This window comes from Rhinopithecus bieti, unplaced genomic scaffold, assembly GCF_001698545.2.
Source record: "Rhinopithecus bieti isolate Rb0 unplaced genomic scaffold, ASM169854v2 scaffold_6933, whole genome shotgun sequence".
NCBI classification, from domain to species: Eukaryota; Metazoa; Chordata; class Mammalia; order Primates; family Cercopithecidae; genus Rhinopithecus; species Rhinopithecus bieti.
In genome coordinates, this window is record NW_016805426.1 from 2,367,441 (window position 1) to 2,394,560 (window position 27,120).

The 27,120-nt window shown below is 46.5% G+C and overlaps 1 protein-coding gene across 1 annotated transcript in view; it reads right to left on the reverse strand.

Annotated features, from left to right (window-relative positions):
- The window catches only part of ITIH5 (inter-alpha-trypsin inhibitor heavy chain 5), a 111,795-nt gene that overhangs the window by 28,653 nt on the left and 56,022 nt on the right, over positions 1–27,120 (reverse strand). Inside the window, exon 8 of the mRNA XM_017872487.1 lies at positions 72–240. Within this exon, the coding sequence (XP_017727976.1) occupies positions 72–240 (169 nt within the window). The remainder of the gene's footprint in view (positions 1–71; positions 241–27,120) is intronic.

Sequence of the window (27,120 nt, forward strand, 5' to 3'; positions counted from 1 at the left end):
AAAAAAAAAAAAAAAAAAAACACGTATTATGTCAAAGCCAAGCCAATGTGAAAAGAAGGTGTCATCTTTACCTCCAGTGGGTGACATATGGTGAATGTACACTTTGCCATCCCTGATGCTGTCTGGAGTGACTGATATCAAGTGGTCCTTCCATACTTTGATCCGGTTGGAAAATCCAATGATACTGAAACGGTCCTGGGGTCGGAGGTCATGGAGAATCGTGAAGAGGGCATCCTTGGTCTAGGCAAACACAAAAGCAAAACCAGTCACAGCCACTCACGTGAGTCCACTTATCCCCTGTTCGGGAAACCGTCACCCCCGGGAACAATGTTAGGGTTCAAATTCAGTGTCAGCTATGTAAAGGGCACTTGGCTGAATGTCAAGGACTTGGTTACCTGACTGGAAAGAATGTTATAAAGATGATACGGTTGTAGACATGAGTGAGTCACTATGAAAGCTGCATCCCGCCACGGTGCTTTGGGCCCCCGCATCTCCACCACTGCTGTTCTCTTGATCCTGAATGTTCTTCCCCACTGCCCTACCTCCATCTTTCACTTGACAAGCCCCTCCTCATGCTTACGAGCCAGGCAAGTGTGCAAATTCTCTGTTCGAAATACTTCTAACTTCTCTGAAGAGGGCTGATCATTCTCTCCCTTAGGCTGGCAAAGCCCTCAACGCACTCCTATGAGAAAGCACGCATCACACCATGATGATGATTGTTCATCTCCTTCCCTTACTCGGTTGTGAGTTCTCTGCAGGTGGGTCTCCTTCAGCTTCCTAGCACCTAGGGACAAGGAGGACGTGCTAGCCAAAGGTGAGGCAGGTGAATGAATGAATGTCTAATGAATTATAAAATTAAAGGCCCAAATGATAAATACCATAGGAACTGAAAAGATTATTACTGTGGACTGGAGTGACATGAGGCTTTAAAGAGAAAGAGGAATTTGAGGATGAGGTTTAAAGAATACCTTGAAAGAACTGGAAGGACATTCTTCTTACTATTTTAGACAGACTCTCGCTCTGTCACCCAGGCTGGGGTGCAGTGGTGCAATCTCAGCTCACTGCAACCTCTGCCTCCCAGGTTCAAGCGATTCTCCTGCCTCAGCTTCCTGAGTAGCTGGGATCACAGGTGCAAGCCACCATATCCGGCTAATTTCTGTATTTTAGTAGAGACAGGGTTTCACCATGTTGCCCAGGGTGGTCTCGAACTCCTGAGCTCAGGCAATCCACTTGCCTCAGCCTCCCAAAGTGCTGGGATTACAGGTGTGAGCCACTGCACCCAGCTTGGAAGGGCATTCTGAAGAGAAGGAAGGCGGTTTGAGCAAAACCGGGAAGTAATACAGGTGAGATCGCGGATGCTAAGTGATAACAGGTATGCACTAAAGTCAGCTGTGACGCATGGAAAGCAGAAAGAAGCCATATGACCTGAAACCAGAAATACTCTAGGAGCTTAGAAAAGGTTTCTATAGTAATCCGCAGACACTGTGAGCAAACACCGGCTTCCCAAGTAGCACTGTTGTTAGACACTTAAAGAGGCTCAGCATAGGCGGTCAGGGACTTTCATTGCATAACGACCATGAAAGGACAGCTGGCACCGTTACGAAGGTGAAGAGCACAGGCTTCAGGGCCAGCTGTCACCCTTGAGGCTGGGTTCCCACCCCCCCAACTCTCTGTGAGGCCCTGAGCAGTAAGCTCCCTCACTTACTCGCTCTCTGATATCACTGCGCCCAAGTTACCCCATCCATAAAATCAGGACAGTAATAGTACCTGCCTCATCAGGTTGTCATGAGGATTAAATAAGGATCGAGACGAAAAGGGCTCCGAGCAGGGCCAGGCATACAATCGGAGTTCTAGATGGGTTTGCTGTTACTTGCTGGTGGCTGTAACTTGCTGGTGGAAAGCCCCAGCAGAGCTTAAAACAGTGAAGTCGGGAATGGTGAGTTCCAGAAGGACATGTGCTGAGGAGTTCCGGAATACTCTCAAAACAAGTTGTGGCTCTCTTCCCCGGTTCATGACTCTCTGCCTTTCCTCCTTCCCCAGGTTCAGACGGATGGCCCCATCGGCCTCTCTGGCTAGGTGAAATAACCACTGCTTTTGTATCCTTTCCTCTGGAATTTTCCCTCTTCCTCACTCCTCAGCCTCCTTTCAATCCTGGATCCAACTGCTCATCTCATATCAAACTGTCCAACTTGAATTTTATAGGAACCTCAAATTCTGCCTCAGAAAACTATTCTCAATGCATCTATTTTTAAATCTGCACATTAGGCCAGGTGTGGTAGCTCATGCCTTTAATCCCAACACTTTGGGAGGCCGAGGCAGGTGGATCACTTGAGGTCAGGAGATAGAGATTACCCTGGCCAACACGGCAAAACCTCGTCTCTACTAATAATACAAAAATTAGCCAGGCATGGTGGTGCATACCTGTAATCCCAGCACTTTGGGAGGCTGAGGTGGGTAGATCACCTGAGGTCAGGAGTTTGAGACCAGCCTGGCCAACGTGGTGAAACCTCGTCTCTATTAATAATACAAAAATTAAGGCCGGGCGCGGTGGCTCAAGCCTGTAATCCCAGCACTTTGGGAGGCCGAGGCGGGAGGATCAAGAGGTCAGGAGATCGAGACCATCTTGGCTAACACGGTGAAACCCCATCTCTACTAAAAATACAAAAAATTAGCCGGGCGTGGTAGCAGGCACCTGTAGTCCCAGCTACTCGGAGGCTGAGGCGGGAGAATGGCGTGAACCCGGGAGGCGGAGCTTGCAGTGAGCTGAGATCGCACTGCCACTGCACTCCAGCCTGGGCGACACAGCCAGACTCCATCTCAAAAAAAAAAAAAAATAATAATAATAATACAAAAATTAGCTGGATGTGGTGGTGCACCTGTAATCCCAGCTACTCGGGAGGCTGAGGCAGCAGAATCACTTGAACCTGGGAGGCGGAGATTGCAGTGAGCCGAGATCGTGCCACTGCACTCCAGCCTGGGTGACAGAGTGAAACTGTGTCTCAAAAAAATAAAACACATCTGCACATTATATTTTTTTCTGTAGGGCTAGTGAACTAAGAGTTTCTAGGCTGAGCAAATGTTCGCCTAACTCGCTCCCCGTGGGTTTTTGCTAAAGTAATGTTCCTCCACTTCCCAGCACTTCTTCATTCCCAGGTTGAGAAAGCAATGGAGTCCATGGTATCATTAGAAGGATGATGATGACGATGCTGACGATATTAACAGCTTGCATTTCCTGGGAGCTTTCTACTCCCCAGGCATATGCTGAGTGGACAGGCTCTTCCTATGTTGAGGTGATCAATTCTAATTCTTACAAGCCACCTGAGAGAAAGTAACTATTAGTAGTCCCATTTAACAGATGGGGCAACTGAGGCATGGAAGGGCTGAGCATCATGCCCCATGGGAGCCTGGATTAAAATGCAGGGAGTCTGACTTCAGGGGCAGCACGCGCACAAACAGCAGCAGAATCTGCAGCCCCAGGACGACTGGAGCCGAGATTACTCGGAGCTGTCACCCTTTTAATGTGCAGCAAATCTGGTGATCTCTTCCAAGTCCCTGTATGTGGATGGGCTCTGTTTACTTCTGTTTCTTTTGCTTCATTTCTGGCATCAATTAATGTATCCATCTCCTGTAACATCCTTGCAGAAGGCACTCAGGTGCCAGGCACAGTGGCTCACGCCTGTAATCCCAGCACTCTGGGAGGCTGAGGCCAGCAAATCACTTGAGGTCAGAAGTTCAACACCAGCCTGGCCCACGTGGTAAAACCTTGTCTCTAGTAAAAAAAAAATACAAAAATTAGCTGGACATGGTGGCACACGCCTGTAATCCAGCTACTTGGGAGGCTGAGGCAGGAGAATCGCTTGAACCCAGGAGATGGAAGTTGCAGTGAGCTGGGATCATGCCACTGCACTCCAGCCTGGGCAACAGAGCGAGACTCTACCTCTAAAAAAAAAAAAAAAAAAAAAAAAAAAAAAAAAAAAAAGGAAGGCACTGCAGGATTTTTGTACCTGCCCGGGGACAAGAACAATGAACGTATTTCATTAAATCTACCTTCTCATCCTACTGAAGAATGCAACAGGTTCTTCTGGGAGAAAAGAACAGCAATGGAATGCTCCTTTTCATTCCCGGGGCTCGGAGACCTCCACTATTTTCTGTTCTCTTCTCGGCTATTCCCTCCTCCTACCCCCCCCACACCCCACTTGTTCAGAGGGGCTCTCTGCAGCAGTTTCCTTTCCTCTCCCATGCCTGGCTCCCATCCTCGGGAAATATGTCAAAGTATCCCATGCAAATAAACAGAACCCACACCCAAGACGTGCCAGCACTCTCCAGAAGACATTGTCAAGTCTATGCTGTTCCCTTCTTGAAACTCCTCCTGCTCTGGCTTCCCCGGCCCCTCCCTTGGGCTTTGCTGGTGTCTCCCTCTCTGCTGGCCCTTCAGGGTGAGTCACACGGTCCTTTTCTCAGCTGAGGTTCTCAGCTCCACTCTCACACCAGACACTGCTCCAGGTGACATCATCCGTCCCCCATAGTGCCAACTACCATCGTCATCTGTGAATTTCCAGGCTCATCTCTGGAGCTGGCCTCTGTTGTTCCATCCAGACCAACCTGCGTGTCCCACGGGTAGCTCAGAATCGACTCGGTGGAGAATGGAACCTTCATCTTTTTAAATCTCCCTCTCCTTTGCTGCTTTCTGTCCTGGGACAGAGGACACTGGAACCTTCACCCGTGGTCCAGGGCAGAAGCCTGGACGTCATGTTGAATCTGCAACCCTCACATCCTTCGCCACCACCCTGGAATTCCAACTCCTCTCCCTAAATATCCCTGTGACCATAAACTGATATTCCTTTTCTTCCTTTGTATTTTTTCTTAATACAAAAATATTACTCATTTTTTGAAAGATAAGAAGAAAAACATATACAACTCACGTCATCACGCCTACCTAGAGACAACCACTACTAAAACTCTGGTGTGCCACATACCACTTCAGAAACATCCGCGGGTGTGTGCGTGTGCACGTGATTTTAAAGCAAGTGGGATCATATAATACATATATCGTGCTGTAAAGTTTCTCTTTACTGTAACATATCACATACGGTTTTCATATCAATGGAGAAATGTCTGCCACATCATTTTAACAGCAACCCAACATCCTCCTGCACGCATCCACCATGTTTTAATATTTTGGAATATTTGAGCAGCGCTGCTGGGAAGCTCATTATCCCTAAGTCTTTGTGCCCATGACTCTTCTCTTAGGATAAATTTCCATATGTGGAAGTGGAGCGACAAAGAGCTTGCGCTTTAGGAAGGACCTAGCGTGGCCCTGCATTACTGCAGCATAGATTTTCAATCCTCCTCTCTTCAAAGCCTTCCATGGCCCCTCACTGCCCTCAGCATAAAGTCTAATGTTTTTCTTTTCCCTCCCCTCCCCTCCCCTCATCTGTTCTTTTCTTTCCTTTTCTTTCCTTTCCTTTTCTTGTCTTGTCTTGTCTTGAGACGGAGTCTTGCTCTGTCACCAGGCTGGAGTGCGGTGGCATGGTATCCATTCACTGTAACCTCCACCTCCTGGATTCAAGCGATTCCCCTGCCTCAGCCTCCCGAGTAGCTGTGATTACAGGCTCACACCGCCACGCTCAGCTAATTTTTTGTATGGGGTTTCACCATGTTGGCCAGGATGGTCTCAATCTCCTGACCTCATGATCCGCCCATCTCAGCCTCCCAAAATGCTGGGATTACAGGCGTGAGCCACTGCACCTGGCCTAATGTCTCTTTTTGGATACAAAATCCTCATTAAAATAAATAGTCCCGGTTCAAATCCCTGTCTTTATTTCCTGCTACTCTGCCCCGGCTACCGACTCTAAGGTCTGATTCGCCCACACCCAGCTTCCCTAAACCCACCCTGCTTTCTCGTGACTTCCTGTGGTGGCACCAGGGGCTGCCCTCCTTCCCCACCTTCCCTACATGTTGAGCTACGGCCACCCTTCAGAACTCACTTGATATGTCCCCTCCTTGGTGAGGCCATTCCTAACTCAACGGTGAAGATAGGTGACAGCTCCATCCCCGATGCTGCACCGGCTGACACGTACCCCAGCTACAGGAGTCCACGCTGTGCTGCCACGACTCCTGCAAGCTCCTTCCCTCCCCAGGACCCTTGCACCTGCTGTTTCCTTTCCTTGGAGCTCCCTTCCTCTTTCTCTCAGTCTTTGCTGCTGCAGGTCCCTTCTTATCCTGCAATCCTGGGTTTACACATGATCTTCCAAGAGAGCTCTTACCTGCCTCCCAGCCCTGCCCACCATTCCCCAAAGCATGGACCCCTGCTGTCTCCTTTCACGCTGATAGACAGAATGTCCTTCTCTCTCTGTGCATTAACTGGTCTGTCCATCTCCAGTCTATGCTTCTGTGTGCAGGAGCTTTCTGTTTTATTTATTATTTTATTAATTTATTTATTTTTGAGACAGAGTCTTGCTTTATTGCCAGGTTGCAGTGGTGCGATCTCGGCTCACTGCAACCTCCGTCTCCTGGGTTCAAGTAATTCTCCTGCCTCAGCCTCCTGAGTAGCTGGGACTACAGGCACACACCACCATGCCCAGCTAATTTTTGTATTTTTAGTAGAGATGGGGTTTCACTATGTTGGCCAGGATGGTCTCAATCTCTCGACCTGGTGATCCACCCAACTCAGCCTCCCAAAGTGTTGGGATTACAGGCGTGAGCCACCGCGCCCAGCCACTTTTTCTGGTTTATAATTGTATATTTATCATTCTATATTTAATACCCAGCACTGCCTGGCGCATCGGAGATGCTTGACAAATGTGTCCTGAATAAGTAAGCAGTGAATAAATGATCCATCTGTGACACTGGACAGGGAGTTCCTCAAAACAGCTATCCCCTTGCCCTGCACCACCCTCCCAACGTGGTGGCACTCTGTACATTGTAGGCTTTTAGTAAATATCCATTGTATTATTAAACAAATAAGACAGAGACAGAGAAGAACAGAGATAGAGGAGACAGAGACAGACAGAAGACTCAGAGAGGGACAGAGAGAAAGAGACAGAAAGAGTGAGGGAAAGAGGAAAATAGAGGGGAGGACAAGGACAGACAGAGAGGTCCTGTTGGTGAATGCAAGGGACATGAGACACAACCCAGCCCTTGAGAACCTAAGAGAGACACTACTGAGAAAGAGGATGTGCAGGAAGCTCCAAGTTGCCTGATGGACAAGCTGCAGTGATGATCAATAACTCAGAGAACTGCACTCCACAGGCAGGGGTGGCCTCAGCCAGGGCACCGGGCCCTTCTCACCCTGGTTCATCCCTGCCCCTTCTCTCACTTAGAGCCAGCACAGCCCATGTGAGCATCAGATGGACCCTGCGCACTCACAGTCCAGGTAGTCCCCACCCAGGAAGGACTGAAGGTGCTGGCTGGGATGGGAGGGACAGCAGCATGCAGTGGCAGTGGTAGGGCAGTGCTGGGCCCGGTTCTCAGGCCCTCCTGAGAGTCTCCACGCTGCACGCCGCTGGGCCCAACATGGTCAGGCTGCATCGGGGGCCTGCTAGGAAGGCCACCCATGGCTGAGCTGCTGCTTTAGCTGCTGACATCCTCAGGGATCCTTCACAGTGTGCCAAGAACCTCCAGAGGGACCCGCCTCACTCTTAAGCTGGCATTTTTTTTTTCCCACATGATGGATATTCTGCTTTAGGAAGAGTTATTCAACCTCTCTACCCTCCTTCCCTCAACTCAGCAGCTACAGGCTCCTTATGACCTTGTAAGGCCTCAGCTGCAACTTGTCCTTGCGTGCACCAGGGAAGGCAGCCCAGGCACCTCCCGGTGGCTCCATTCCCACTCAGAGGAGGGCCGTGTGGATGGACTCCTGTGCTCATTCCAGAGGGGCCAGGCATATAGGGGCAAACAGCCTCCATTAACTTTTGAAGACTGCAGGCACTAACTCCTGCAGACTGCAGCCACCCAGCCCCACCCACCCCTGTGGACTCCAGCCACCCAGCCCCACTCATCCGTGCAGACTCCAGTCACCCAGCCCCACTCATCCCTGCAGACTCCAGCCACCCAGGCCCACTCACCCCTGCAGACTGCAGCCACCCAGCCCCACCCCCTGCGGACTCCAGTCACCCAGTCCCCACCCACCCCTGTGGACTTTAGCCACAGCCCACCCCCCTGCGGACTCCAGCACCCAGCCCCACCCACCCCTGGCAGACTCCAGCCACCCACTCACCCCGCAGACTACAGGCACTCACTCCACTAACCCCTGCAGACTGCAGCCACCCAACCTCATTCACCCCCGCAGGCTGCAGCCACCCAGCCCCACCAACCCCTGCAGACTGCAGCAGCCACCCAACCTCATTCACCCCTGCAGACTGCAGCCACTGGCTCTGTTAACCCTTGACTTGCCTTCCCACCTCCAAAGGGCTGAGCAGCCAAGACCCCCGTTCAGGGTCCTTCCCAATCCTGAGACCGCATGATCATGGCTAGGAAAAGCTGTAGATTCTTCCAGTGCAGGTGATGGACAAAGCCGGTCACCACTCACCCTCAACGCCCTTTCCAACAAACTAGGCCTGAAGGAAGAGACACTGGGCACCCCAGGAAGCCACACTCCTGTCCTCTAAGCTCCCTCTAGGGGCCTTCCATGCTAGAAAGGGGCTAACCTGCTTGAGACAGGGACCCCCAAAACATACATGTTGGAGTCATGAAATTAATTCCTTAAAAGATGACCACAGGGGGCTGTGGAAATGGCTTCCCTGGAGATCTTTTAAAACAGGCATATAAAATGTATGATGATATGTATCGCAGTTTTCATGGAGATGAATACAATCGGTGTACAGGCCTGATTCGCGAGGAGATTAAGTGTGTGGCTTTAGAAAGCCACACCTGCTCTCTGGGGCCATAAAAGTTTCCAACTCGTTGTCTTTATGCTCTTGGACAAGGGCTTATCTGGGGTGGAAACCAAGGGGACGGGGCTCAGGTCACTGCCTGACCACTCCTGGCTGGGAAGCCAGTGGGGAGGAGTTAGCAAGTCTTGGAGAGAGTGGGGGATCAGGAAGAGGCAGGAACACCAAACCCCTGTGCCTAGAGGAAAAAAAATAAGGGGTACCTGTGGGGCCTCACTGAGGAGGAAAACAGGTTCTTACAGAGGTCAACCCGCAAGAGGCCCTTCGGGTTTCCCCTGGGGGGGGGTCCGTGCCAGTTCCTAAAAGCACAGTCCATAGTTAATGGGTGTCATCTCTGCTAACACAAGAGGACAAGCTGCAGACATGGGTCCATGTGTCATCAGAAGAGATCTTTTAAAAATTCCAGGTTAGGAGCAATGGCTATGGTCCCAGCTATTCAGGAGGCTGAGGCAGGAGGATGGCTTGAGCCCAGGAGTTTGAGGCTGCAGTGAGCTATAATCATGCCACTACACTTCAGCCTGGGCAACAGAGCGAGACCCTATCTCTAAAACGTAAATAAATAAATAGTAAGTTGAAAATTGAAAAAATAAAAAAGACCAGATTATGTTTGGACTCAAGGGAGATTTTGAAAATCACACCCAGATACACTTAGTAAACGGAAATAATATATTTCTTACTATTTGGGTACTGACAATATACCTTGGCCTGGATGCAGGCATTACACGAGATTCCTTCTAACCCTAGTTATCTAGAGTCACAAAGGATAGAGATTACTCTGTTTAAAACTATTTTATGGTGATGAATTCCACTTCTTATATGTACTTCACTTGGATTAAAAGAACAAAAACCTATTGCTTTAAAAACACTATCTTAGAAGTCCATTCCAGCTCTGCCTTAGGTTTACTATAAGTAAGTCCTTTAATCTCTTTCTATTTAAATTCTTTCAGGCACAAGAAGGCAGGACACAAATAAACATAAGTAAACTCTGGCCTGGCGCGGTGGCTCACGCCTGTAATCCCAGCACTTTGGGAGGCCGAGGCAGGCGGATCATGAGGTCAGGAGATCGAGACTATCCTGGCTAACATGGTGAAACCCCATCTCTACTGAAAACACAAAAAATCAGCCAGGCATGGTGACACGTGCCTGTAATCCCAGCTACTCAGGAGGCTGAAGCAGGAGAATCGCTTGAACCCGTGAGGCACAGGTTGCAGTGAGCCAAGATCATGCCTCTGCATTCCAGCCTGGGCAACAGAGCGAGACTCCATCTAAATAAATAAAAGGAAACTCTATTTCAGATTCTCCAGCCCTTCAGTACAGTCGGCAATGGTCTTGCTTGTTCTAGCGATCTTTGGGAAGGAGGATTACAGAGTCTCTTTAATGGTGTCTGTCCTGTGCACCACGGGCCCTGCATGAAGCTGTGCTGGGAACAAGAGATGGGGCCTTCCCTTCTCTTCCTCTCCCTCTTTCCTATAAAGCTGAGCCCAAGGAGCTTCAGGCTCTTGGCCCAACCCTCAAAGGGATAAGCATTCCATTGCGTTAACTACCATGCCATGAATGACCAGTAAACATTTCCCAAGTATAGAAGCGCGTCCAATAAGACCCTAAGAGGGGAAGTCAAGGGAGCCCACGGAAGAGCCAGCTGTGGCCCACGACTTCCTCCCACTTCCATTGGGTACCCACGATGCAGCTTTTCTCAAACCATATTCGATGGGAACTAACCCTGACACAAAAGGCTCTTGTGCCACAAACCCTAGGTTTTTGGGCATAAGACAAGGAGAACCCATGACATCACAGATGAATCCAAGTTCAAGGGAACTCAGCATCAGTCACTCCACGCCTCCTGCACAATGATCGTGCTGTTCTCCTGAGTGGCACCATCACTTGCCTCAGTCTAAAATGTTTACCAGGCAGTTGACATTTTTCTTCCCATTGATCCACACAGTTCTTTTGAATGAGCCTAAGAGAAAGACTAAAGACTGGATTAAAATAATCCAGTAAAGGCCAGGCGCAGTGGCTCACGCCTGTAATCCCAACACTTTGGGAGGTAGAGGCAGGACGATCACCTGAGGTCAGGAGTTTGAGACCAGCCTGGCCAACGTGGCAAAACCCCGTCTCTACTAAAAATACAAAAATTAGCCGAGCATGGCGGTGCATGCCTGTAATCCCAGCTACTCGGGAGACGTAGGCAGGAGAATCACATGAACCCAGGAGGCGGAGGTTGCAGTGAGCAGAGACTGTGCCACTGCACTCCAGGCTGGGCGCAGAGTGAGACTCCATCCCAAAAAAACAATCCACCAAAGAAATCAAAGATCTTCTGAAAGCCTGACTTAAGCCATGGAAGAGAATCATAATCAGCAAATGAAAATGACGCTAAGTTTCTGAAAGGTAATTTTGGAAAATGAAACATGCCCAAGACAAGCGGTAGTGGCAGGTCAGCCTTTGTCCTTTCTAAGGTGGGCAGAGGCCATGGACACCAGTGGGGAGGGGGCAGGTGTCTGTACTGTCCTTAGGCCTTCCTAACCCAGCAGGCAGGAGGTCCTCAGTGCCCCTTGGTGGGTGGCAGATGGCCCTGTCATCATGCCATCTGAAGGAACCAACCAAAATAAAAAACCATCTGTGACTTCATCAAAGTTCACAACAGATTCTTACTGCAACCTGAAACTTCTTGCCTAAGCCCACAGTGAGGAGAATGGAAATGTCCGCCTTCCCAGCCTCAGATCTGTCACCCTCTCTGTACCCACAGACACCTGAACACAGCATGGTCCCAAGTCACCTTAGAGTCACCCCCTCCATACCCCACAGACACCCGTACACAGCATGGTCCCAAGTCACCTTGGAGTCACTGTCATGGCTGAGACCAGAGTAGCCATGACTTGCCAAGGGATGTCCCCAGGCCGTGGGTGTCCACTAAGCCTCAATGGTGGTATTCAAAGTCCACATACAAGATTACAAAAACTTATTTTATAAAAGGTAGCATAAACTTATGTTACCCTCTGCAGGTCGTTCAGTAATTTGAAGGAAGATTTTCTGAAATCTTACTGTGACTGACCCACCAAATAATCAGATTTTTTTTTTTTTTTAAATCCCAGTCTTAGGAGTAAGGCAATAAATTGAGCAAGAAGAACCAGTTCTCCATAATGTATTTGGGTCCATATCATTGTTGTACTTCTTAAAAATCTAGCAACAGATTGGCTCCCAAGAAGAAATCAAAACATTACAAAAGAATGCTACTCCACTGACTATAGTGTAAGAGTGTTTTCAGGAGGTTATGAACACGCCTAAAGGAAATCAGCCATCGTGCAATGCCAAGTTCCTTTTTCTGCTCCTCTGCTATAAATACTTCCTGAAATGAACCACATTATTCATATTAAAAATAAAAATGTTTAATTATAACAAACAGAAGATAACCAAAAAAGGTGTCTCTGTCAAATTTGGGAGATCTTGTTGCAAGAAACTAGAATGATTTTTCTACTGGCCGAAATATTTTTTGGAAAAATGGCAGAAACTAATTAGCTTTCTTCATATAAATGGAAAATTTGGGATGGAAGTCATACATCTTCCAAAACTTTAAAAGTTTAATGAAATTTCACTTAGAAGTAAAAGTAGAAAACATTTTTCTTTGGTCTCAACATTTTAACGTTCACACTGCCAAGAAAAGCATATTTCTTCAATTAAGCAAAATCACAGGGCTCCTATATTTTAAAATATATTATTTTAAGCCACTACACTTTCATTTACTGCTTAAATTCTCCTTTCAAATGCTCTTTGAATACAGTATTGTGCTACATAATATCGCAACTCTGATTCAAAATACTTATTTGCATATATGTTTACCTGATATATGTAAAAATATAAACAAATTATTTCTTCATAGCAAGATAAAAAGCACTTTTATTGTAAGGTTTCTAAATGCCGATACCACTTCAAGACTGGTTCTAAAATAGAAAGACTGTTACAGACTAAATTCTGCCTAAAGTCAGCCTTAACTTTTTTTAAAAAAGGCCGAATAGGTTTAGATATTAAAACATTTTCTGCAATATAAACAAAACTAATTCCATTAATCTTTGTGTTTGCATAACATGATTCTAACTTGAGAAGCGAACTATGTCTCATCTTAACCCTCTGCTTATGTTAAGATTAGTTACCTAATGTTTTGACTTTGCTTTGACAAGTGCACCAAACATTTACCTAATCATGTCATTGTACGTTTTTCTGAAAAGCTCTTTGCCAATAATATTTCTGCTCTTCTTTACGACACAGTAGGCAAATCCATTTTTTATACTTGATGTGTAAGTAACTCAGGGCTAGAAACAGATTTTTTTCCCCACTTCTCTTCATGTGGAAGGTCAGTACTTCGGAGGATTTACATTCATTGTCAATTCCATACTTCTCATTCTAGCGAAGAACACAGCCTTAGCACACAGGCTTGACAGCCTTAACAAGAACCCAGCCTACCTCTAACTGTAGGCTCCAGATGAACCCCAGGCACGGCTGCCTGCTCTAATAGGAAGTAAGTAAGAGGATGATGCTGACCAAGAGAGGTAGAGAGGTTCAGCTCTCTGTGTAACTGGTGTCTCCCATCCGCCGTTCTGACACGCTAACGGATAAAATGATTGAGTTCTTGGTTTCTCACTCCTGGTCTAAATCTGAAGTTTATGTTGTCCAACTGCGGGTCTGGATTCTAGATGCCCGCAAGTTTCATTCTACAGGTGTTTTGGTGTCGGACTCTCCATCTGCCTTTGACCTGATCACCTTTCCTTTTCCCTGAAGTTCTCACGATTCCTTTCTCCTTGGCTTTGGTCCATCCTATGCCTCTCACTATAAATTCCCAGAGATGTGTCTTCACAAACATCAAGAACATGAAACACAAAGATAGGGAGAGGCTAGGAAAAAGCCATTCTCCACGTAAAATCACGGAACAATTATGTAAGAAGTAAACACAGCATATCCACAAATGTAGATTGTATATACAAGAAAATATTTAGAGGAAGTGGAGCCCCCTCCACCAGGCAGGTGGGTCTCCTTCCATCTTCCCAGACTCTTAGTTAGGGTCACCAATGAGATTGGAAAGGGAGGTTTCTGTTGCAAGAGGGAAGAAATTATAAAAACAGGTGAACTTAACTGTTGGGGATTGAGAGGTGCTCTGGTTCCTTTTTCTTGTCTTCCTTATTTGTGCTAGATTGGATGTGGATAGCTAGAGAGTCCAGAGCAGAGAAGGCAGTAGAGGCTTCTCAGATCTATGGGGAAGGAGGGTTAAGTAGAAACCTCACATCTCTTCCTACTCTGTCTGGCTCCGTTACCTGGGGAAGAAAAGCAAAATGGCCTCCGAACTAAGTTCTAGCCAGTCATAAAGGGTGTAGGTTGGCTGAAGTTTCAGATGTGCTCCATGTGTCAGAAACATGAGCCAGTGGACAGGATGCTGGGGGGAGAACAACTCCAATGCTGTGACTTCATCTGACCTCTGAAACCCCATTTTCCCACCTGGCCCCTTGAAACATGCTTGTGTCTTCTTCTAGGTACTTTCCTTCAGTCTAGCACATTCTCCAAATGACCACAACTGTCTCCCGAACATCTCTGAGCACTAGGTCCCTCCAGCCCACTGCTGCCATCAACCCAGCTCTGCCCAGCCCACCAGAAATGAGTGCGGTCTCTCCTGGATGTTTGTCTTGTTACCTCAGCCTTTGCCTTCCCTTCCGAGTTACACGTGCACCTAGGAGAGGTGATTCGGAAATCACTAATTATCTGACTTTACATTTGGCTAATGGGAACATCCTTCTTCAAGCTAAGAATTTGGCATAGCCTAGGGGTACACGAGGGATGGTTTGGGTCCCCCTAAATTCAAAGATTGAAAGCCTAACCCCCAAGGTAATGGTACCAGGAGGTGGGGACTTTGGGAGGTAATTAGGTCATGAAATTAGAGCCCTCGTGGTTGGGATCAGTGCCTTTATGAAAGACCCCAGTGAGCTAGCTAGCTACTCCCTTCCACCATGGGAGGACATGGGGAGAAGTTGTGTCTATGAACCGGAAGGTGGGCCCTCCCCAGGCACAGAGTCTGCTGACATCTTGATGTTGGACTTTCCAACCTCTAGAACTGTGTGAAACAGATGTCTGTTGTTTATAAGCTACTCAGTCTATGGCAGATTGTTATAGCAGATTGTTATAGTGGCCTGAATGGACTAAGACACAGACTACGGCACCACTAAATATAACATTTTTTGCTACCAGTGGGGAAAGAGCTCTTAATTGTTATTAATTTTAATTTGGCTCCCCTCTCCCCACAAATTTTACTTATCATCTTTCTTTTCTTTTCTTTTTTTTTTTTTGAGACGGAGTCTTGCTCTGTCGCCCGGGCTGGAGTGCAGTGGCCGGATCTCAGCTCACTGCAAGCTCCGCCCCCCGGGTTCATGCCATTCTCCTGCCTCAGCCTCCCGAGTAGCTTGGACTACAGGCGCTCGCCACCTCGCCCGGCTAGTTTTTTTGTATTTTTTTAATAGAGACGGGGTTTCACCGTGTTAGCCAGGATGGTCTCAATCTCCTGCCTGACCTCGTGATCCGCCCGTCTCGGCCTCCCAAAGTGCTGGGATTACAGGCTTGAGCCACCGCGCCTGGCCTACTTATCCATCTTTCTAACCACTCTTGAAACATCAGCAACTGATGTCATTTGGCAAACTGTAGAAATGTGCACGATGACCACATCTAAGCAAAAGTGGGAGATTTCAGAGAATCAAAGGAACAGTGTCTAAAACAGTCACTGTGAGAACTTCCTCTTCTTTACCCCAATTCAGAGAGAGGGCCGGCCCAACTGGGTTCTTGGAGGTCAAGAATGCCAAATGCCAAGTTCATATCTGGGGAGGGTGACTGCTTTGTCCTCACAGAAGCAGATCTTCCAGAGCCAAATTCAAGGAGAGTTTGCCAGGCCATTTAAATCATAAACACTACTGCACTGAGGACTAGCTGAGGCTTTGCTTTGCTTTGCCAAGCCTGTCTCTCTCTCTCAATGACACAAGTCTGCATTCAGACTCTTAGTCTCAGTGTCTCAAGTCTGACAATCTTAGCAGCATCAGCCTCCCTCCTGGTATCCAGTAGCCAGCATCAAGCAGATCATATCTCCAACCTCTGTGTGATCTGCTTCTAGAGAAGGAGATCTGATCTGATCTCCTTCCAGGTGGCCCCAGGAATGCGTGTGAACACCCCGTGATGGGGAACGCCACCACACAGGGCCAACAGCCATCCCTGAACAGCAGCTTTGCTCAGAACAAGGGCTACCCTTAAGATACTGAATCGCTCACCACAATTTCTCTTCATTGATTGTAGAATTGTTGATCACATGCACATCACCCTCTCTTCCTCCTACCAAATCTGATACACTCTAAGGCTCAGTTTTTGCTTTGTTTTGTTTTTGAGATGGAATCTCCCTCTGTCACCCAGGCTGGAGTACAGTGGCTCAATCTCGGCTCACTGCAACCTCCACCTCCCGGGTTCAAGCGATTCTCCTGCCTCAGCCTCCTGAGCAGCTGGGACTACAGTTGCGTGCCACTACGCGGGGCTAATTTTTTGCCTTTTTAGTAGAGACAGGGTTTCACCATGTTCGCGAGGCTGGTCTCGAACTCCTGACCTCAGGTGATCTGCCTGCCTCAGCCTGCCTCAACCTCCCAAAGTGCCAGGATTACAGGCATGAGCCACCGCACCTGGCCTAAGGCTCAGTTTTTGGCCTTTTATCCTCCCTCCCTCTCTACTCTTCCCTGAAGGAGGTTTATGCATTCTTCAGCTACCACATCTGTTTTGGGGTCTGTCAAGTCCACACCTCCAGGCTCTCCATCTGAATACTTTCACCACCCCACTGTCATTTCAGTCTTAATCTGCTGAAAACTCAATACATAATATTTGGTATGGTTTGCCTGTGTCCCCACCCAAATCTCACCTTGAATTTTAATTCCCATAATCCCTACATGTCAAGTGCAGGACCAGGTGGAGGTAACTGAATCATGGAGGCAGTTTCCCCCATGCTGTTATCGTGATAATGAATGAGTCTCATGAGATCTGCTGGTTTTATAAGCACCTGGCATTTCCCCTGCTTGCACTCACTCTGTCCTGCTGCCCTGTGAAGAAGGTGGCTGCTTCTCCTTTGCCTTTTGCCATGATTGTAAGTTTCCTGAGGCCTCCCCAGACATGTGGAACTGAGAGTCAATTAAACCTCTTTTCCTTCATAAATTACTCAGTCTCGGGTATTTCTTCATAGCAGCGTAAGAACAAACTCATAGAATGTTTTTCTCCCAAATCAGCTCCTCCTCTTGGATTTCCTACTTCCACTCATGGTTCCAAAGTCTCAAGAATCTTTTTTTTTCCCACTCTATCCAGCTAATTACCATGCCACACTGATTCTTCTTTAGGAGCAGCTCCATAGTTCTTCCTTCTTTCACATTCATAGTCACCACTCTGGCTGAAGTTCCTTCTTGTGGGGCATATGCTGTCATTCCATGCAGGCTCCCCATGTCTCATAGCTTCTGGGTCCTATTTGTCTTACCAACAGCTGTGGCCCACAAACTACGTTCCTACAGCACTTCCAGCTGCATGGCTCCTTCCATCAGCCACTGAAGAAATCCTACACCTTAGCATGGTGTAAACAACTAAATCCCACCTCTGAGTTTAGCTGCAGCTCTAGCACATAGTTCTGTACAAGTTCAAACTCACTTCATGCTCTCAGAATCTCTGCTAAAAAATGCATGGTATATCCATCTCATGAAATACTATTCAGCAGTAAAAAAGAACGAAGTACGGATGCAAGCTATGACATGACTGAACCTGGGAGGTATCATGCTACGTGAAAGCAGCCAGGCACAAAAGGTTGCACACTGTATAACTCTATTAATACGAAATGTCTAGAATAGGCAAATCCATAGAGACAAAAAGGAGACTAGTAGTAGTCAGGGGCTAGAAAAAGGGGTGAATGAGCAATGACTGCTAATAAGTATGGGGGTTCTTTGGGGGTTGATGAGATGTTCTAAAATTAGATAGTGGTGACGATTTCACAACTCTCCGAAAATACTAAAAGCCACTGAATGGCATGCTTTGAAAGGGTGGCTTTTATGGTCTGTGAATTCTATCTGAACAACGCTGATACGGTTTTGTTTTTTGTTTTTTGAGACGGAGTCTCGCTCTGTAGTCCAGGCTGGAGTGCAGATCTTGGCTCACTGCAAGCTCCGCCTCCCGGGTTCACGCCATTCTCCTGCCTCAGCCTCCCGAGTAGCTGGGACTACAGGCGCCTGCCACCAGCCCGGCTAACTTTTTTGTATTTTTAGTAGAGACGGGGTTTCACCATGTTAGCTAGGATGGTCTCGATCTCCTGACCTCATGATCCGCCCGCCTCGACCACCCAAAGTGCTAAGATTATAGGCATGAGCCAGCACGCCCAGCCTGACACGGGTATTTTTAAAAGTGCGTTGCATGGCTGTCCCTTGGTCTGCGTGGACTGCCTCCTTGTGTATTTTGTGTGGTTGTGTCATGAGCGTCTTCTCAGAGGGGCTTTATCTGGGGGAATTCCCTGCAGCATAAGTCGGTGCCACGGCCCTGCAGGAGCTTCCCAGGCACCTCCAGGTTCTCCCTGGCCCAGAACCCCTTGATGGGTGGATTATCAGAGAGTTCCTGGATTGCATGGTAGTTTACGTTCAGTCACCTGCTCACATGCTTCCAGGCTATCTGATTTGGGTCCCATGGTTATAAGGGAAGTCTTCCCTTGCCCCGCAACCCCCAAAGTCAAACAGAGTTGAGCAACCTTCTTTGTTGTCTTCCTGCATCAGCAGGTGGAGGTTTCCTCTGCCTACTACTCCCCTAAGGGTGCAGTCCTTTGATGGAACCAGCTTTATCGGGGGTCTCAGGTTCAACCCCCACCTCAGAGTGCCCAAGCTCTCATCTGCTGTTCCCACAGGGTCATTAAAGCTCCAGGCCCGAGGACCCAGCGACTGGTAACTCTCGTGGGGGATATCACTTAACTCACGCACTCAGCATTTTCCTTCCCTGTTCTCTTTTCATTCTGAGACTCTTAGACTGTGTCTTGCTTACCAGCTCAGCTATGCACTTAAACGACCTGTTCCAATTCACCTCCTTTTCTAAATGTTCGTATCAGGAAGGTTTTCAAGTTATCCAGTCCAAAACACGACCCAAACCTTCACACTAGAGCATATTCAGCCTTCTTTCATGCTTCGTGGTTTTCCCCAACCAAGAATTCACTCATTCTTTTCCTGCCAAGAAAACTGTATCCCATCTTCAAGAACCAGTTCCTTTTCCATCTCCATCATTAATCTTTCCCTGACTATCTCAAGTTCTTTCTCTCCCCTACAATCCTTTCCACTATCTATGTTAGTTTTGAATAACGTATGATTGTTCCGTTTTTTTTTTTTTTTTTTCTTTTTTGAAATGGAGTCTCTCTCTGTCACCAGGCTGGAGTGCAGTGGTGTGATCATGGCTCACTGCAACCCCCCACCTCCCAGGTTCAAGGGACTCTCCTGCCTCAGCCTCCTGAGTAGCTGGGATGATAGGTGCCCACCACTACACCCAGCCAATTTTTGTATTTTTAGTACAAATGAGACTTCGCCAAGTTGCCCAGGCTGGTCTTGAACTCCTGACCTCAGATGATCTGCCCCTCTTGGCCTCCCAAAGTGCTGGGATTACAGGCGGGAGCCACCGGGCTTTGTCTATTCCGTGTTTCTTTTCACCAGCAAAATTCTAAAGTTCTCAGTGAAAGTGACTTAGGGCTGATGCCCTTGGAGACACGCTTTCTCCTGCCTCCACGCTTTGTACATGTCATGCATCTCTCTCATTCTGCTTGCATCCAATCCCCCCCTTCTCATGCTACCCACTCAATTAACTTCTAAGAGGCCTTTGAGACTCACCCAACTATGCTTTCCTCTGAGAATCACTCACCATCCCCTACTCTCCCACCACTAAAAAGAACTGATCACCACCCTATCGCGCAACTACTGGCTCTTACAAACACCCTATTACACGGAACACTCCCTATATAATTGTTGCCTGACTTTCTCTTCTTTGAGCTTCTTGTAAGGAAAGGCTGTGTCTCATTTATCTCTGTGTCCCCCACACCTAGTGCCTCCCCCACAGCCTATAACCCATCTTTGTTTCATGTTTGGAGAATCTGAACTCTAGAGTTAAAGCCAAAGTGGAAAGCTGAGCGAGAGTCAGGTGTCCCGAACCCAAGAAGTGGGTGGCTGTGCTATCAGGCAACACCAGCGCTTAGGAATTTTACCCAGTTGCAATTTCAATCAGCCAGCCAAGACTACACAATCCCTGAGCGACAAAGCGTTCTGACACTCTGATAAGCACTTCCACGTTTGTTATCTCATTTAATTCTCTCTGACTTGTAGTGTTTATCTCGCTGTTACTTGTAGCAAAGTTTTGTTTCAGCCCCTATCTAGCCCTTTACAGAAAAAGTCTGCCAATTCCAATTTGGGACTTAAGTGAAAAACTGGGAAACCAGAAAGGGGGAAACTAGGCCTTTCTGTGATTTCCTGGCGCCACACTTTCCGATGCTCACAGCAAGGCTGCAATCTGAGCAGGTGATGCAGGAGCACCCCAAGCTCTATACTGACAAGTGTCTCTTTGTATGACAGTAACAGAGTGCCCACATTCAGAGATACTCCACATTTCAAAAACATGACCTCATTTTATAACAGATGTGGGCAAGGTTGCAGAGAAAAGGGAATGCTTCTGCACTGCCGGCAGGAACGTAAACTACTTCGGTCACTGTGGACAGCAGTCTGGCGATTTCTCAAAGAACTGGAAACAGAGCTCCCAATCAATCCAGCCAGCCCATTATTGGGTATATACCCAAAGGAATAGAAATCATTCTACCATAAAGACGCACACACGCATATGTTCATCGCAGCACTATTCTCAAGACCAAACACACGGACTCAACCTAAATGACCATCAGTGGTGGACTCAAAGAAAATGTGGTACAAATATACCATGGAATATTACGCAGCCATAAAAAAGAGTAAGATCATGTCCTTTGGAGCAACATGGATGGAACTGGGAGCCCTTATCCTAAGCAAATTAACCCAGGAACAGAAAACCAAATACTGTATACTCTCACTTATAAGTGGGAGCTAAACACTGAGTACATATGGACACAAAGAAGGGAACGGACACTGAGGCCTCGTGAGGGTGGAGGGTGGGAGGAGGTTGAGGGTCAAAAAACTACCTATCAGGTACTATGCTTATTACCTGGATGATGAAATAATCTGTACACCAAACCCCCTCAACACACAATTTACCCATCTAGCAAACCTGTATATGTGCCTCTTAAACCTACAATAAAAGTTTAAAGGAAAAATAAATAAAATAGGACCTCATTTTACCTTTAAGATATACTTCATCTGGGTAAATCTTAACTACCTCAACAACAGCAATACATTTTTAAATGGGTGCCTCTAATTTATTTTAAATTATCTGTATTATTATCGTTGGGGATCAATTTTTTTCCTGAAACTAAAAATTCAAGCTTTCACTCATGGCCTAGGGAAAAAATATTTTGCCCTCTGTCCATCATTTACCTCATATTGTGAGTCAGGGACAAAAACCATTTTTCCCCACTGTCTCCTGCTTCCTGCCTCAAGTCTCAGATCTCTGTTTTGCAATGTTTTCCTGAAACACACAGCTGCTGGTAGCAACGTCTTGACAAGGGCAGCCCAGTAGACGAGAATAAACACCATCAACCGGCATGTAACTCAAGGTCATTTTGATGAGTCCTTGCTCCAGACAGGTGTCAGCAAACTGGCTCAGGGGCCTCTGCTGCTGCCTGCTTTTAGTAAATAAGGTTTTACTGGAACACAACCACACCCATTTCTGTGCATATTGCCTGTGGCTGTGCTCTTTTCACAAGAAAGACAGAAGACCTTGATCTCCAACAGCAGAGTTGAGTGGTTACAACAGAAACCATCTGGGGGCCGGGCAGGCGCGGTGGCTCATTCCTGTAATCCCAGCACTTTGGAAGCCAAAGTGGGAGGATCTCCTGAGTCCAGGAGTTCAAAACCAGCCTGGGTAACATAGGGTGAGACCCTGTTTCTACAGAAAGAAAGAGGGGGAGAGGGGAGAAAGCTTAAAAAAAATGAATCTTCAGCCTGGCGCCGTGGCTCACGCCTATATTTGGGAGGCCGAGGCGGGTGGATCACCCGAGGTCAGGGGGCCAACATAGTGAAACCCCATCTCTACTAAAAATACAAAATTAGCCTGGTGTGATGGCGCATGCCTGTAATCCCAGCCTACTCGGAAGGCTGAGGCAGGAGAATTGCTTGAACCCGGGAGGTGGAGCTTGCAGTGAGCTGAGATGGCGCCACTGCACTCCAGCCTGTGCAACGAGAGCGAAACTCAGTCTCAAAAGAAGAAAAAAAAACCATCTGGTGTGCGACACTTAAGATGTTTATCATCTGCCCCTTTACAAAAGAGTTTTGAGGACACTGGCTCCAGAAAGACAAAAAGGGAAGAAGCTAGGCTGTTCTGATATTTCCTGGGGCCTTGCTTTCAGGTGCTTAAACAAGGCCTAGACCTGAACAGGCAAAGCAGGTGGACCCAATGTTCTCTGTTGTCGATTTTTAGTTGCATGATAGCCACATAGCACTTGCCTTCTGAGACCCCTTCCCCCAGTCTTTCAGGCAGGCTCTCATGGGGCAAGCTTGCATCCTCCTGCTTTCTGAGTGCCTTCATTTGTTCGGGGAGTTCTCTCCTCTAACCAGATGGCAAGCCCTCAGAGGCCCTCTGGGTCCCACAACTCATGCTGAGCTTTCCTCCAGGCTGCTCAGTGAACCTGACTGCCTTCTTTGATCTCCATCATTTAATTTTTGTTTGTTTGTTTGTTTGAGACAAGGTCTTGCTCTGTTGCCCAGGTTGCAGTGCAATGGCGCCATCATAGCTCACTGCAGTCTCGACCTCCTGGGCTCAAGCCATCTTCCTGCCTCAGCCTCCTAAGTAGCTGGGACTACAGGTGTGGGCCATCATGCCTGGCTCATTTTGTTCTTTTTGGTACAGATGAGGTCTCACTATGCTGCCCAGTCTCGTCTCGAACTCCTGGGCTCGAGCCATCCTCCCGCCTCGGCCTCTCAAAGTGCTGGGATTACAGGAATGAGCCACCACACCTGGCCTGGATCCTCTCTTTTGAAATGTGGCAGATCCACATAGTTTGAAGAGGGCAGCTATAATGACACACTGTTGGACATCATTGGACTTGACAGTCACCCAGCTTGCCCGAGTCACCTTGCCTCAGTCTACATTTCTGCCTTCTGCACGCACACTCGGACAGCATCTGCCCAACCCACATCATAAAAGGGAAAGAAGTCTGCCTCCCTACACACGCCTAAGGTGTGCTTAATGTTAAATAATAAAATGTTGCTCAATAATTCTATGAAACAAAGCAGAATAGCTTCATGAGTTTTTCACAATACCAGCCTGCTCGCTGGCACCTCTTTGAGTAGGTGACATGTGTGCACTCACCTGAGATGGGCAGCACTGTCCTTCACATTACTTGGTGACAAAAACAGAGGCTCAAAGCTTGAGAAGTGATCTATAGACCACCACTGTGTTATGGTCCACATACGATGTTATGGTGAAGTGCTTTAGGTAAGGCTGACCTGGGCTTGAATCCTAACTTTCCTACTTATAATGTTGTATATTTCAGCCTAATTACATCATCTTCCTGGCCTCCACCTTCCCATGTATAAAATGGGGATAGCAATATCTATTTCACTGGACGGCTGAAAGATTAAACGAAGAAATGTACGTAAAACCCTCACAGCACTTGATACAGAGCACTGACCGCTCAATGGTAACTACTGTGCCTCAGAAAAATGCAGGATACATTTATTGTTTGTGGGCTGGTAGTTTGGCAACAAATGTCATTACCCACTATGTGTGAAGAGTTGGGAATGCATATTGTAATGATCAAACACAAGATGCTCCCCAAGTTCATGGAGCTTACAAATTATTCACCTGTAAGGTTACATACGAAATATCCAAATAGCTCTTGGGAACCCAATTTTGGACAGTGAGGGAGAAACCAATGTCCTAGAGCATAAAGTAAGCCTGTGAGTGAAGCAAAATTGACATGCAGATCCCAGTTCTCCTACTTGTTCATTCATGTTTGCCCTCATTTTAACTTGACTAATTCATGTTTGCCCTCATTTTAACTTGACGATTACAGATAAGAAACAAGCTTGTTCTTTACCCTCTAAAATTGTCAACCAAATAAAATGGAGAAAGGAAGACAAGCTTCAAAGGCTGTATGGGAACCCAGAATTGGCACAGAGGGACACAGAGTGTGGGAACAGGTTTGGAGACCATTAAAGTATGGAAAACATCTGGTAAGTGATCCATTCGTCACTGCGTGGTTGCCAAAGAGGGTCCCTTAGCCAAGTTCTTTAATATGAATGTGAAAGTGGTAGATCGAATTCTATAGATTAGGAAAAGGAAAGACAAGAAAGTGGACACCATGGTCAAGGAAAAACATACTCTTAATGCTCCCAAGGACTACATGTCTGTCTGCAAATGTCAACACTTTACGCATGCAACTAACAAGAAAAGAAGCCTTCCCTGATTACATTTTTCTCCCATTTTTTTTCTTTTTCTTTTTTTTTGGCTCTTCTCAGCTCCCATTCTCACCGAGAAGTTTTAGCTCAAATTGGGAGGTAGAAACCCTGTCTGACCCGACACCAGAGCCATCTCTCAACAAACTTACCTGCAAAAGCACCCGGGAGGGAAAACAGCAAAGCCACGTGCCAGCAAACCTCAGGCAGCTCTGTTGCTCTTCCCAAGCTGAGCAGGTCCTGGCTTCCAGGATCATGTTCCCACTGGGAGTAGGACAAGAACCAGAAAATGCCAGAGGCACACAGCTTTGGGGACTCCCGAGGTGCCAATATACCCCTTACTGAGTATATGTTTTTAAGGTTGAATGGTTTTTACAACTTTTTCTAAACCAATGGTTCAAGTAATTATTAAATGCCAACTATGTGTCCTACATTGCAATAAATGCAGCGAGGTCTTTCAGGCCCGTCAAACATGAGAGGAGTCAAGAACATCGGGAATAACAGTGAATGATTCTTAATAGAATCCATGTGGATGCATGACAAATGTCCCACACTGCCAAGCCTGTTGACACAATATGAAAGCCCTTTGCTTGGGGTAATTGTCCTCTTCACCAAGAGACATAACATCATATACAAGACTCTTAGAAGAGCCAGCTAAGCTTTTCACTGAGTACTGTGGCCTTGGAGAAGCTGAGAATTGCAAAAATAGTCGGCAGTTTTCAAAACCACTCAAGGCAGCGAGGGGCTTTCGAAATTGCTCAGACACGTGTTTGGCTGGTCTAGGGTGGCTCTCCTGGAAAGAGGCCATGCTGAAGCTTCGAAGCCAGCAGAGTGCATGCCAGACTTTCAGCGGCTAGCAAGGAATGCAATTTTAATATCCAGGAATGAAGGAAGAGGGGAGAATAACAAATGATCTGACATCTGTTATTACATTGCTCTTGCATCATGCGAGGAAATCCCTGCCTTCTGCAATGCAGCCTTCTCAACTGGGTCTTGAAATGTAAGACTGCCTTGACCTTATATCCATTTGCACTTCTGCCAGCTGCACACATGTGTGCCTTCTTACTGCAACCACACCGTTACTTGCACGGTGCATGGCTTGGTTCTCAGACTTCAGACCTGGGACTAAAGGCTGCCGACACCATTTATTAGCCAACTCATCTACTTTTGCAAAGTCTCAGTTTCTCCATCAGTAAAATGGGGATGACAACCAAATTATTTTAAAGATTGAAGATTCTTGTATTAAATCATTCACATAATACTCTTAGCTATTTTGGAAATCTCCCATGCCATATTTTTAAGAAGTGCCCGAATTATTTTATGATTAAAGGTACATTTAGGAGACCCTGATTTAGTTCATTAGTTTTTCTCTGGACAATTTGGGGCAGGGTTTATTTTTCTGAGGGTTATTTGGCAAGAAGATTCTTGATCATTCTCCCACAGGAAGTGGAAGAAAACCCTGAGGCACTGGACTGGACTAGTTTTGGGGCTAAACCCTGAAGTGACTCTGGCATCTGAGATGCATTTCGTTAGTTACTAATATGCTTGATGATTTTTTCATAAGTTTATTGAATCTTCTTATTTCTTTCTAGTAGTTTGTTTTATAACCTTTGCTCATTTTCTTATATAGGATTAATTTTCATTAATCTGGAACAGTTCTTTACATATTAGGGATACACTTCTGTCTTTTTCCTGTATGCAATTTTCTAGACTTTTGTTTACTTTTTTTTGTTTACAACAAAACTTTAAAATTTTATGTAGCTAAAGTTACTGATTTTCCCCTTTGTAATTACTTTTAGGCTTAAAAGTGATTATACTGCTTTTAGGCTTAGAAAGTTTCTTCCCACTTGAAAATCAGTTAAATAAGCACCTGTATTTTTTTTTTTTTTTTTAACATATTTTGGAGTGTGGCTCATTGATTACCTTTAGCCTCGTAATACATTTGGAATTCTTAGCCTGGTAACAGTTTTAAATGTTATAAATTGGCACAGACTTTTAGAGAATGTTTTGGAAAATGTACCAAACCCACAAATTAGCTGGTATTCTTTGCCCCAGTAATTCCAATTCTAAGAATCTAATTTAAGAAAATGACAGGGCATGCATCAGAGATTTCTACATGAAGACAGTCATCCCAGTGGGGGTTATAATCGCAAAAAATGGAAATGGCTGAAAAGTCTCTAATGGGCGGTAGGGTGAATAAATGTTCTGCAGCTACACACTCCCATATAGTAACTATTAGCCACATATAACTATCCAAATTTAAATTTATTAAAATTAAATTAAAAATTCAGTTCCTCACTTGCATTAGCCATACTTCACTAGCTCAACACCCATATGTGACTAGTGGCTATTGTATTGGACAGCACAGGTGTAGAACATTCCCATTCTCATAGAAGCTTCTAGTGAACAGTATTGCTCTATGACCATTAGAATCAGGTTTTTAAAGAATATTTAACACCATAAGATACATTCATGATATGGGGTGAATAAAACATCAGAATACAAACTATTCGGTAGTCACAGGAATTCAGATTGGTTGCAGTTAATTTAATCATAAATATCTTCAGCAAGGTATGTTTGTTCAGAGGAAACACAAACCCTGGCCCCCAAAAAAAAGCTTTTTTTTTTTTTTTTTTTTT